Source organism: Ahaetulla prasina, chromosome 3, assembly GCF_028640845.1.
Source record: "Ahaetulla prasina isolate Xishuangbanna chromosome 3, ASM2864084v1, whole genome shotgun sequence".
Taxonomy (NCBI): Eukaryota; Metazoa; Chordata; class Lepidosauria; order Squamata; family Colubridae; genus Ahaetulla; species Ahaetulla prasina.
In genome coordinates this window covers 50930663-50942692 of record NC_080541.1, presented here as the reverse complement: position 1 = coordinate 50942692, position 12030 = coordinate 50930663, and the positions used below count along the sequence as shown (strand labels likewise).

General features: G+C 34.2%; 1 protein-coding gene across 1 annotated transcript; it reads left to right on the top strand.

The window, feature by feature from the left end:
- The first annotated feature begins 543 nt into the window (after positions 1–543).
- Positions 544–5064, top strand: PPDPFL (pancreatic progenitor cell differentiation and proliferation factor like). The gene is made up of 5 exons (XM_058175738.1): positions 544–791; positions 2090–2179; positions 3057–3149; positions 3366–3465; positions 3772–5064. The coding sequence occupies exons 2-5, from the start codon at positions 2125–2127 to the stop codon at positions 3782–3784; spliced, it is 261 nt and encodes an 86-aa protein (XP_058031721.1). The 5' UTR covers positions 544–791; positions 2090–2124; the 3' UTR covers positions 3785–5064.
- The last annotated feature ends 6966 nt before the right edge of the window (positions 5065–12030 follow it).

Here is a 12030-nt window from a genome sequence, read left to right as displayed (position 1 = left end):
TTAGAATTCTTGATGAAGGTATCTTTTTTTTTTATGTACACTGAGAGCATATGTACAAGACAAATTCCTTGTGTGTCCAATCACACTTGGGCAATAAAAATTCTATTCTATTCTATTCTATTCTATTCTATTCTATTCTATTCCAGTGTTTTTCAACCTCAGTGACTTTAAGATGTGTCTGGGACTTCAATTCGCAGAATGCTGCAGATAGCAAGTCTTAAAAGTTGCTGAGATTGAGAAACGGTGGGCTAAACCAATAAAAGCCATCCACAAAATCAACCTGCTCCACATGAACAACCCAGGAAGCAGGTCCTTTCCTCAGTTCTCCCGAAATTGCCAAACATTTCCCGACCGAAGGGCATGTGCTCTTCCCCAACGAGTCAATCGCCTAGCACGTGTGCAGAGTGTGGCCTATGTTTGTTGTTGTTGCCCTTGTCATCATACAATCAACCAGTCCAGCAGGGCGGGGGGGAGGAAAAAGGGAGCAAACTTTACCCTATTGAGTAAAGGAAAACTTCCAGAGACAGGGAGACTTCGCTCACCCCACCCCTTCCAGACGCCAGATCAAGTTTCAGTGCCCCTCGCTTTTCTATATAAAGCCAGCTCTGGAGACAGGCGTGGGAAGTTAAGGGTGCGCTTGTAAACGGTTCTTCGGTAAACTCGCTACGTTCCTGCTACCTGTACGTTTCTGCGACGCAGCTTTATTGTTCTCCCGGGACGTTCGCGTGTTTGGAGGGATCTGATTGCCCGAAAAAGGTGTTCCAGGACACCGCGGTGCGAGACGATAACAGGTAATCGGAGCTCTGCTTATGTTTTTTTTTCTCCCGTTCTTGTTTCTTTTTCTTGGGATGCTAGGAATGCAAATCCACACTTTCAATTAGGACAGATTCTTTCCTGAAGTTTTCTTTCGAGGTGACTTCAGCAAGCGAGTTTATACGATCTTTTTTTTTTAATTATTTAAAAGCAATGGGGTTGCTAGAAAGTTCTTCTGCAGAGATTTCACGGAGACTGAACGAGAGTTGCGTGTTGGGACTAGTTAATCCGAAACGGGGCTCCTTAGAAGAGAAAGCTATAAAAGCAGCTTGGCCTTTAGTTTCTTAAGGCTTTTGAGGAATTTTAAGCACATATCCTGAATGTATGAGTGGGAATAAGACTTGAATCCTACACAGAATGGTCTCTCGGCGAAGACATGACCGCTTGTTCAAAGAGGTAATCTGTTAGCAGCACACGAGCATACTTTGTATTCTGGAAGTATAGTCTCAGCCTGCATTTCTGAGCATCTTCAGATCCTGGAAAAAGAGATGAAAGCTAGTGGACTCTTTCAATCAAACAGACAGAAGAACTAACTGAGACAGACAAATTCTCTAAACCAGTGCTTCTCAATTTCAGCAACTTTAAGATGCTTGGACTTTTAATTCCCCAAATTTCCCAGCCAGGTTGAGGAACATTGCTGTAAATTGCTTTTTTCAAGAGGCAACTGGACTTTCATGTAAATCCTTCCATTCCCCACTATCCAGTGAGAGCTGAAGAAGCTTCTTGGATAAGAAGCAAAATATCTTCTAAAAAAAAACATGAAAGTCCAGTTGCCTCTTGAAGAAAAGGGGGGGGGGGAAGCACCTTTGGGACAACCGTGACCTGGATGACTGAGACACTGCTGTAAACTATTCACCATGTCTTTTGTGAGACTCCAAAGAATTCTTCCAATTGCAAGTATGTTTATTTGCTGCCAAGACAAATTGAGAGAGGACAGCTAGCAGGGTCAGTGGTAAGGGATTGTGGGAATTATAATCAAAAATAGCAGGAGGGGATCCAGTTGCTGTCCCCATCTTACATTTTGATAGAAGGAGAAAAAAAAAAGATGGTTTATTTTTATGTAACAAGAATAAATCTCAAGGTTTTGGGCACGAAAAAGCCAAGGTATAAATCAAAGAAATTCACATATATGGTATGTTAAATATATTCCCCCTACAAAACCCAACCTTATAAAAAATACAGTCAGTATTGTTATGCAAATAGGTAATATATGATTTCCTATCCATAGGCTTTGGGAAAGTAATATGGAGTTTTCCCATTTTCTTTCAATCTACAGGGTGCCCTGGCAGTTTGTTACTCTGCAACAAAATAATGGCAACTGTACCTTCAGCTGGCTGTCTTTTAGCCAAGAACCAATACTACAGAAGTAAGTATTGTCCCCTGAAATCATAGATGATTTTTGTGTTCTCAATATTTGCATGATCTTAAAATTACTTCCCTTCTGTATAAAGGAAAGTGCCCTCTGTAGTCTTTATATTGCCATAGAGTTTGATACTTAACCGTCCTAGCTAGCCTAGCAACAACCAGGAGTCTCTTCAGTCTCTTCCTTTATTCAATTTGTAAATAATTTAATGTTCTACTTATTGCAATCCATCTCATGTCTTTGATGTATAATCTTTGGATGTGATCCAGTCTTATCACAGACTATGATAAATGTGTGCACTTGAACCTAATGAAAGTCAGTGACTCAGAGCACTGTTAATTGATAAAGATACTAATGTTATATGTTCATGAATAAAAATAAACCAGCAGCTCCCTGTTGGCCACGAAGGCCAATATGCAAACATCAGAATGGAATATGAACAGTTATAGTGCTAACTCCAGCTAGTGAGTGTATTATTGACAAACAGTCTGTCAGTCCTGAAGTTGATTAGGTCACCTGACCTTTATTTATCGACTTATGGAAAACTGAAAACAACAGCTAATAGGTTTGCATTATATTTATTTAAGAAAAGTGAAAACTATTCTCCTTTCATCCTTAGTTGACAATTGTATGATCTAGCCTTCCATACATAAAATGGCTATCTTCTTTTCAGAAGGGATTATAATCTGATTGATAAAATGGCCATAGTATACATGTTATCTGATCATCTGTATTATCAAAGCTATTTTAGGTTTTGAACAGGAATATATAAAATGTTGTGTTTTAAGGAAAACTAAATGCTAGTTTACTTTTTAATAATAAATACAAAATGCTCTCCACTTTCTGAAATAAAATGTAATATTTCTATTTTCACATATAGCACGATTGAATTCTGATTGCAGTGTTTCTTCAAGCAGTTCATCTTGCTGTTCTGATCCCACGTCATTCTCGGACCAGGAAAAAAATCACCACGGTATTATATATCTCTTTATTAAAGTTTCTAACTGTTGCTCAGAAAAAGCATGAAAAGATATGCCACTATCTTCTATTGTACACTTAATCGCTATATATTTTCAGTGAAATTTAAGCTTGATCTTTCTCCAATATTGCTGCTTCATTAAAAGTAATAGTTTTCTTTTTGCTTTGAAGCTTTATTATACAATTGATATTTTGCATCTTCCATTTATAGGCCTACCTGAAATGTTTGAAAAGTGCTGGTGGATAAAAAGCTTTTTTCACAGTGAGCCAACACCTCCAAATGTAGGCAGAAAAACCTTATCAGCCAGCAGGTAAGAACTGTTTCTCTCCTGGAGTACACAATTTATTTGAATTAATGTTCTTTAGAATTTAGTCTCAAGCTAATGTGCTACTTGAGGTTCATTCTGATGCTAATTATAACTGTAGTTTAAATAGAAGTGCTCAACCCAGAATAGAGCTTAAAATAGAGTTTAAATTTTCTTATTCTGGACAAAGATAGACTTTGTGATTATTCCTTTTGCCATGTCTCCTAAACAGCTGCATTAGTTTCTCCTGAAAGCTTGGCAGTAATTCTTTATACTAATCATGGTCGTAAATCATAATTTTTGTCTTGACAGTACTAACAGCTGATTGGGATATCAAGTTGAAAGTTCCTGCTGGGACATTATAGACAGTCATGTCTTGAAATGAATTCACTTCTGTGAAGAAAATGAACTGCTTGAGAATTTAGTTGTCGATGAAATACAGATGATCAAGGATTTAATCAGAACTTATTCATCAAGCAACCATCTTTACAGTGTCTGCTGCAAGAATTCTTGATAATGAACAGGTGTTCTACATTTCATAATTTTTGTGCTTCACAAGAGAAAATGCAAATGCAACATCTAGTGGGATATGGTATAACTGATTACTTGGGATATATTTTACTAAATTGAAATTCTGTAGATTGCTTGGGTCAAAATCTTTTAAGGTTATCATGCCTTTTATACAATTGTGCCTTTTTATGTAGCAAAATAGACCACCCCTTTCCACAGAATTTAAGTTCGGAATGTTAACTATCATAAACTTCTACTTCATGAATGATTTACTTAAATGCCAAATTTCTCTTACTTGTCAACTTGTTAAGGAATTATTTATGGTCCTCATTAAAAAACAAAATAAAAATGGAACATAGTTAAACTCCTTATCTGATTCTAATTCTACTATTTGCATTGCAGCTTTCTTTCATAGTTGTGTTACTGTTGTATATTACTGCTTTGACATAAAATAGTGTACAATTTATATCAACTCTTCAAATTAGAGATAATTTAAGAACTCTGGTTTGATTTTTTTTGATTTTTGATGTATACCATTCTGTTTCAAAGCATAGAAAAAAATGATAGATCCATATTCTGCTTTGTAGGAGCTGTAAGTTTTATTTACTTACACTAAGGAATATATATTTGTATCACATGAGGAAATCTGTGAGTGCTGAATATTCTAAATTGAATTATTTAATATATTGATGATATTTATAATGTTCCTTTGTCATCCTTTTATTCTTCTGATTTCTGATACACAAAGTTCTGTAGCATGAATGAATAGTAACATCAAGTTTTAACAATTTTGCTTTGTCAAATAATTACCTGGATGCATTATTGCTGATTGCATACCTGGATGCATAATGCTTTAAAACACATACACACAAACATACAATATCCCCCTAGTGGACAGGTATTAATATAGCACAATAAAATATAAACATGCAGTAAGTCTGTCCTTAAAGTCTGCTTCCATTTGGGTAGTATCTTTTTGCTGTCTGTTCAACTTTGTATATAGAAGCCTATTTATAATATTGGCCAAGCGATGTGTTAATGTATATAATTTGTTTTTTTATGAAATTTTGTATTAATAAAAATTGATAAAGATGCCTTCCGATTATTATTTTTTGAATAAGTTTTGCATTAAATATCTCTAAAATGCTGTGGCAGTGAAATGAAGCTGTAGGCAATTTTATGTACATAAATTTAATAAATGTTTTTTCTTTGCCCTGGTAGATGTTGAACACATAGTGTTCAGTGCCAGGTGAACATTTTCCTGAGATATAATAGATTGTTGACAATATGTATTAATAGGCATGGCACCCTTGCCAGTTTTAAGCATTAGTCTGCAATTAGTTGTTGGTCTTCTGTAGACCCAGACTACAGTTCTCCTCTTTATAATCAAAGTCTCAGTTTAGGAAAAGTCACCTTGCAGGCTAGAAGGAAAAAAACAACAACCCTAAGAACTATGCTTTATTTCAATTGACTTAGTCATTGGGACATTTCAGGTCTTTTTATAGGTTGGTCAGCATTATTATTATTTTTAATCCTGGTAAAAATTTTATTATATACAGGAAAAAAATATGTTAGAAGTCAGTGCATATCAACAACTGATATGAGAAGCAAAGAAAGCTTTGCAAGAATATGGAATAACAAGCTGATGGTGGGATCTACCGTATATTTATTGTATAGATCTTGTTAATTTGAACCATGTTTGAAAATCATTACAAGTTACTGTCATTTAGCTACTAAGCACATTTTTTAGCTATTATTATTAGATTGGTCAGCATTATTGTTGACAAATTAGAATGACAGTAGAAACATAAATGATAAAACGTTTTGCTGTTTTTTAAGTCATACAACCTAAAATATGCATCCTTAATTTTATGTCCTTAAAATTGAAATCACTTAAAATTGAAATAAATAAGTTATAGAAAGATATTCATTGAAAAAATAATGATAAAATAGATTCACATTACTTTTTTCAACATAAATTATTGAATGCACTGTATTTTGTCTATCGGGGAATATCAGTTGGGATGAAGAAAGCAGGCCCTAATTAAATACACCTATAACCTATATCAAAGTCATTTTTTAAAATGTGAAACTTAACAAGATAAAAAAAAGTTACAATCCTAGCAAGGTAAAGTAGCTTTAAGTCAACGGACTGGGAGAATACCAAATCTAACTCTTAAATAGATTACAGGTAGACTTTATTTAGCAATTGTCTTGTTTAGCAATCACAGTTACGACTGATGAAAAAGTAATTTTACTACCAATTTTTCACAAGTCTATAAAGCAAGGAAACCAAAAGATTATAAGTACAGTTCAGTTTTGCTTACAGTCTGAGGTGTTGTTCCCAATTGGGCTCAATTAAACGATTCCACATCTGCTCATAGCCTCCCATTTTCTGTATGAACAGTAGATGGAAACCATGGCCAATTGTGTCAATTATGATCATACCTACAGTAGAAAATTTTGAAAACAGTAATTCTGCCTTTGTTGCCTCATTACTGTCATGCAACCTAAATGGGAATGCTCTTGAATACCATCAAGAAACTATTAGTGCAAAAGTGGAGATTCAATTAAACTGACATTTATATATTTAAACTTTTATTTATTTTATTTATTGTGAATTTAACTGGGACAACCCAGTTATTAAATAAGTTTAATATTGTAGGAGATGCATTGGCTTGAATTATTCCAATTCAAGGCATTTTGTCATCACCTTGAAGGCTACACATGAAGGCTACACATCACCTTGAAGGCTACACTATCTCTGATATCATCTGCTACAGGTAGAATCTGTCCATCCAAGACATATCTTTGGAGAGTATTTAGTAAGAGTCCCTGCTCTGTCTGAGAGATGAAGTTAGATCTGAAGGCCAGTTTTTTCTTCAGATGCTTCTACCCTATCATATGCCTTCCCACCAGAAATAAAAACAGTTCCCTCTGTGTATTCTAGAATAAATTTTTAAATGTGCTTTTGGGCACTGAGGTGAGAATGAAAAATGTACCTGAACTAAGATGAATCTGGCTGCCTGATATTATGCTATGTGTTTACTTGTGTCAATCAATTTATACGGCCGCATATTTTCTGATAGTAATTCTGAGTAGATACACAGAATGAAAACTCACTAAAAATAACCAATAATAATAGGAATAAATATATAGTGTCAGAAAAGACCAACAATCACTACAAATAACAATTCATCTCACCAATCCCATTAACTTGCCAGTTATGACACGGGGAGAACACGGGCGCAGGCATGATTTTAAGGATCTATGAAATATTATCTGAATTTCAGAGCAAATGGTGTTCCAGAGGACAAGGTTTACTTCCTATGTCCCACCAGATAATATTCCCTGATAGAAACAATCTACCCAGACCCAGACCATGCTCTTGCTGTTCAGCCCAAGTAGAAACAATCAGAGAGAGAGAGAGACTGTTTCATGATGTAAGGATGGTGGTGAAAATGATATTAGTACTTATTGTAATTATTGCTGTTTGATGAATTTTGATTTACTCAATATATTCTATATTATGTTGCAAGTTCTATGACTAAAGCAACATAGAGGGATTTGCAATAAATAGAATAAACACAATTTTTAATACACATGTAAGTCAATTTAATTGAGTTTTCAATTTAAACAATTTAAACAACTGGATTAACTGACAAGGTATCTCAAATAACTTCTCAAACAATTAGGCAGCATGCTTCCAAAAGTCATAAAATATGACATTAAATCATTGTTTTCTTGAACATATGGAGTTACATTGCATACTAATGTGCTACTAATCTCTCTAATAATGGATTGTTTGCTACAGTTAAAACAATATTGGAGATGGTTTTTATTGAAATACACCATGTAATACAAGGCATAAAGAATTAATATTGAAATGCTTAAACTACTGTATGTATAAAAATCATTTTTAATTGTATTTAAGAAGCTAAGAGTCAATTATTTGGCTGTGCTGTTCGTGACTTCTGTTTCTTTTTACAATATGGTTTTAGTGAAGAAAAAAACCCATAATTTAAACAATAATTAACATTGAATTATTATATTCAACGAAGGACGTGATCTCTGGTGCTACAATAAATGTGTTTGTGCTGCAGTTAGAATGGTTTTGTTCACCAACAATTTCTAGGAACTCAGGCAGAAAAGAAAATCTGAAAACACAGCAGCACTGACAGAAAAAGAGCTCCAATTTGTACTCTTCCTCTCTTCAGCGAAGTGATATGAACCATACATAATATTTCAACTTTATTTTAATGGCATTGACAAGGTCAGTCACTTTCCATTTGGGGAAATGAATAAAGTGACTAATATTTAGCATCAAAGACAATATGAAGGTTTGTAGGCCAGACTGGGGAGGGGAAGACAATGACAAACGATTGCCATATTGTTACTAAACATTTTTTGAAAAGAGGTGTCCATGTAGTCCCCAGGAGAAGAGCTCAGTTTGAGGATGCCTTTATCTTTCTCAGAAAGTTACAGTTGTATTGCACAGTGATGTAATGTTGCCTGTCTCTATACCAGAGGAAACAGAAAACTGTGCTATTGCATAGAGCAGGTTACAGAATTGCTTCTAAGTGCCGTAGGGACAAAGAAAAGAAAAAAAATTACCAAGCATAGCAGTTTGTGTGTTTCTTGCAATTCTGTTGTTGCTAATATCATTTAATACTGGACACATATAAGATTTTAGCTTTAGGTTTCTACAATTAAGCTGTAGCTGCTTAATAATGTCTTCGAGCAGTTTTATGATGCTTTTAAGAGGATCAATATTTGTTATTCTGCTTCTTCTCTGTAGGATTTATCATTGTGGACATAGCTTGGGTAAACTATTTCTTATGTCTCTCACACAGTGTTTTTTAGTGGAGGTATTAAGTATAGCTTTATGAAATAGAAATATGCATAAAACAAGCAATCATATAATTTCAGATTGTAATTATTATTATTATTATTTAATTCCTAGATAAACCACGTGCCCTTACATTTCATACTTTAAATAAGGTCAAATTTATGAAACTAAATAATGGTTGAGCTGCAGTGTTTTTTTCCCCCCCTAAGCATCTAAACATAATATTGACAATAGTGCTTACTCAGTATAATTCACTGTGGAAGTGAGATGCCTACAGTAATTTCACTTCAATTTTTCTTTTAAAATAAGTGTATTGTACAGCATTCTTTCTTAGCACCAGAACAAATATAGATTAGAAAAATATGGAAAGGCTCTGGGTATCAGAAAATTGTTTGCTGCCATTTTGCACTAATCCACTTGAGTACATTTCATTCATTTTAATGCACATTTAAATCAGCCTGATAAATGTAGTTCCCATTTGTTTGTTTAGTAGCTCAAAATCTAAACAGGGAGTTTTTGGTAAGCATAGAAAAATTCCATGTTGAGTTTCCATATAAAATGCAACATGCTAATTGTTAAGTGTTTATAACAAGCATGTCAACCTTTAACTCTCCAGATGTTGCTTACATTCTGGCTGAAGTAACATCTGGAGGCCAAAAGTTCCTTTTACTTATTTTATGTCATGCAAATGAAATTTGCTACACAGCATGACTTCCATATTCTGCCTTCATAATATTGATACTTAACAGCATAGAATCCAATAAAGTTGCATTCTATCCTGTAGGCTCATATATGAATGTGGGAATAGTTGGGTAGAAGTTTCCCAAACTGTATTTCGGGGAAAAGCCACATAATTGCGTTATTCAAATATATGCATATATGCACCTTATAGAAAAGATGACAGATCACTGTATGCATTTTGGCAAAATGCCTGCAGATTAAGTATTGCTTTCATTTCTCTTGATTCTGCTTTATACAACATCAAGAGTTTCTTCAAATATGGCTGGCAAATTTTCCATTACATTCAAAAACTATTAAACTGATCCAATCTGACTGTGAAAATGATGCATTTCTGCTTATCTGGTTTGTGTTTTAACCATGCTTGGCTTGAGAAACAGTGTTGTCCTGGCCCAGACTTGAATCACTTCTGAACAGAGATTTTCTCTGTTAATTTTAAAGAATTCAGATAATAAATTCCCTCCCAAAATAGGGTTTCCTTTCAAAAAACCTTACTGAAAAGTTATGTAGATACATGAAGCAGGTTTTCTTCATTTTAATTCCTATGCTATAAGACTAAAACGATTAAAAATAAAATGCAGAGTAAAGCGATCCAAAAGGAAAAACCCTGAAACAAATTGGGGAATTGTTTCTCTAAAAGCTTTCCTCATATTGTCCTATTTATTCTGCTTTACAGAAAATCTGTTCAAAGTAAAAAAAAGACGTTCTCAATTCTTTTTAAGCTAGTACTGATCTCAATCCTGCCTGTCCTGAGGAAACATTTTATTTCTCACAAAAAAAAGATGATTTTTTTGATGGCCTTACAGAAGATTTTTACAAATTGGATGAGAAGATGAGAGGGTTTTTGCTTTGTAGAAGATGACCAATAAGAGAGCTTATTTAAATGACAGAAATAACTGTTCTATGCTTACATATCATCTAATTATTTCCAGAAACATCTGCAAGAAAGAGGAGAAAATTTGCCTCCATCACAAATGTAAGTGTGCAAATACATCACTTTTTTTAATTAAAGGAAAATATGTCTTTATATTTCTTCAGTCTCTTCCTTCAAAATAAGATGATTCTTCTTCCTGTCTTATGCCCAGATTTTTTAAAGAAGAAATGTTCTCACTTAGTTTCTCACTCCTTTTTTATTCAATCCAACTTTAATAAACAATTTGGTACAGGGTTAACTTTTAACATGCCTGTTAAGCATGTCTTTCATCAAACCCTCAAGTTATAAACCCTCTCTTGTCTTCAAGCAACTAAATTAGAAAGTGTCTTATGCTATAAGTAAAGAGGCATAGAGTTATCAAAATCTAGACACCTGTTAGCATAACAATAAGGCCCTGATACAGTTGGGTCTCCTGGGTATAGTAAGCATCTCAGGAGAGAAAGAAACTAAAAGGCATGTCAGCATAGACATAATTCCTGATTCAGCATGGAATTAATTTCACTTTCCCTTTTGTCAACTTTTACTTGAAACAACATGGTTATTAATAATCACTATCTGGAGTCAGTAGACTTCATAACAATCCCCATTTAGTACAGAAATGTAACAATAGCATATGAAATCTTCCTTCCTTCCTCCCTCCCTCCCTCCCTCCCTCCTGCTTGCTGTTTTGAGTTTCACTGCATCATTTCACCTTGGTTGCAGTTCATTCTCTCTGTCCTCTGCTCCCATTTAACAGGATTAGCCTTTTCTGACAGTTACTGCCTTTTGATGAATAGCTTTTATTTGTGTTTTTTTCTCTCTTAAAATTCATTTCTATATGAACAATACAGTGTTCCCTTTGGGATGAGCAGCATCATACAAAGTGCAGAAAAATAAATGGTATACTGAAATGTTTTTCTGATTATTATGAAGTACTTCCTGTTTGTTGTCATCACTGTTAAGAAAATGTACATATGACTATTTGGATAAATAGTCAAAAATGTTTGCTTACTTCTAATCATACTTGAGCACTCACATACCTGGCAATAGTTATCACTTAACATATAAGTGTGCCTCGACGGATTTGTTATTTCATGATCAATGAAGAAGTGGAGTTCATTCAGGCTCTGAAGGAAGTGCTAGCTAGTTACTTAAAGTTGGATTGTGAAGCTACTTCCAGATTATAACAGTTCATTATCATGGAGGTCTTCAGGGCTGTTTGCAAGGTGTGATCAAAAAAGTAAAAAAAGGGACCAGTTGTGAACATAAAAAACAGCTCTAATAAAATAATCTGCCACAGTGAAATTATAGACAATTCCTGTTTTATAGACAATAAAATTTCTTAGTATTAAAACAGAGGCAACTAGACATTGGAGATGAGATAAAAGCATATCTGTGTGCTTGAAATGTAGACTGCAGATTAAATTTATTTACTGTCAATATCTGCATGACTTTATGATATTCTAAGAACTCATAAGAAATACTAAGCATCTTTATTAGATAATGGTTATAATCAGGTAAGAAGCAAATTAACATGTATTTTAAAAGTTATCCAGTGTTT

Coding starts and splice junctions, on each gene's coding strand:
- PPDPFL (XM_058175738.1), top strand. CDS start 2,125: ATGGCAACTGTACCTTCAGCTGGCTGTCTTTTAGCCAAGAACCAATAC. Junction 2,180..3,056: donor CAAGAACCAATACTACAGAA/GTAAGTATTGTC, acceptor TTTCACATATAG/CACGATTGAATTCTGATTGC. Junction 3,150..3,365: donor CCAGGAAAAAAATCACCACG/GTATTATATATC, acceptor TTCCATTTATAG/GCCTACCTGAAATGTTTGAA.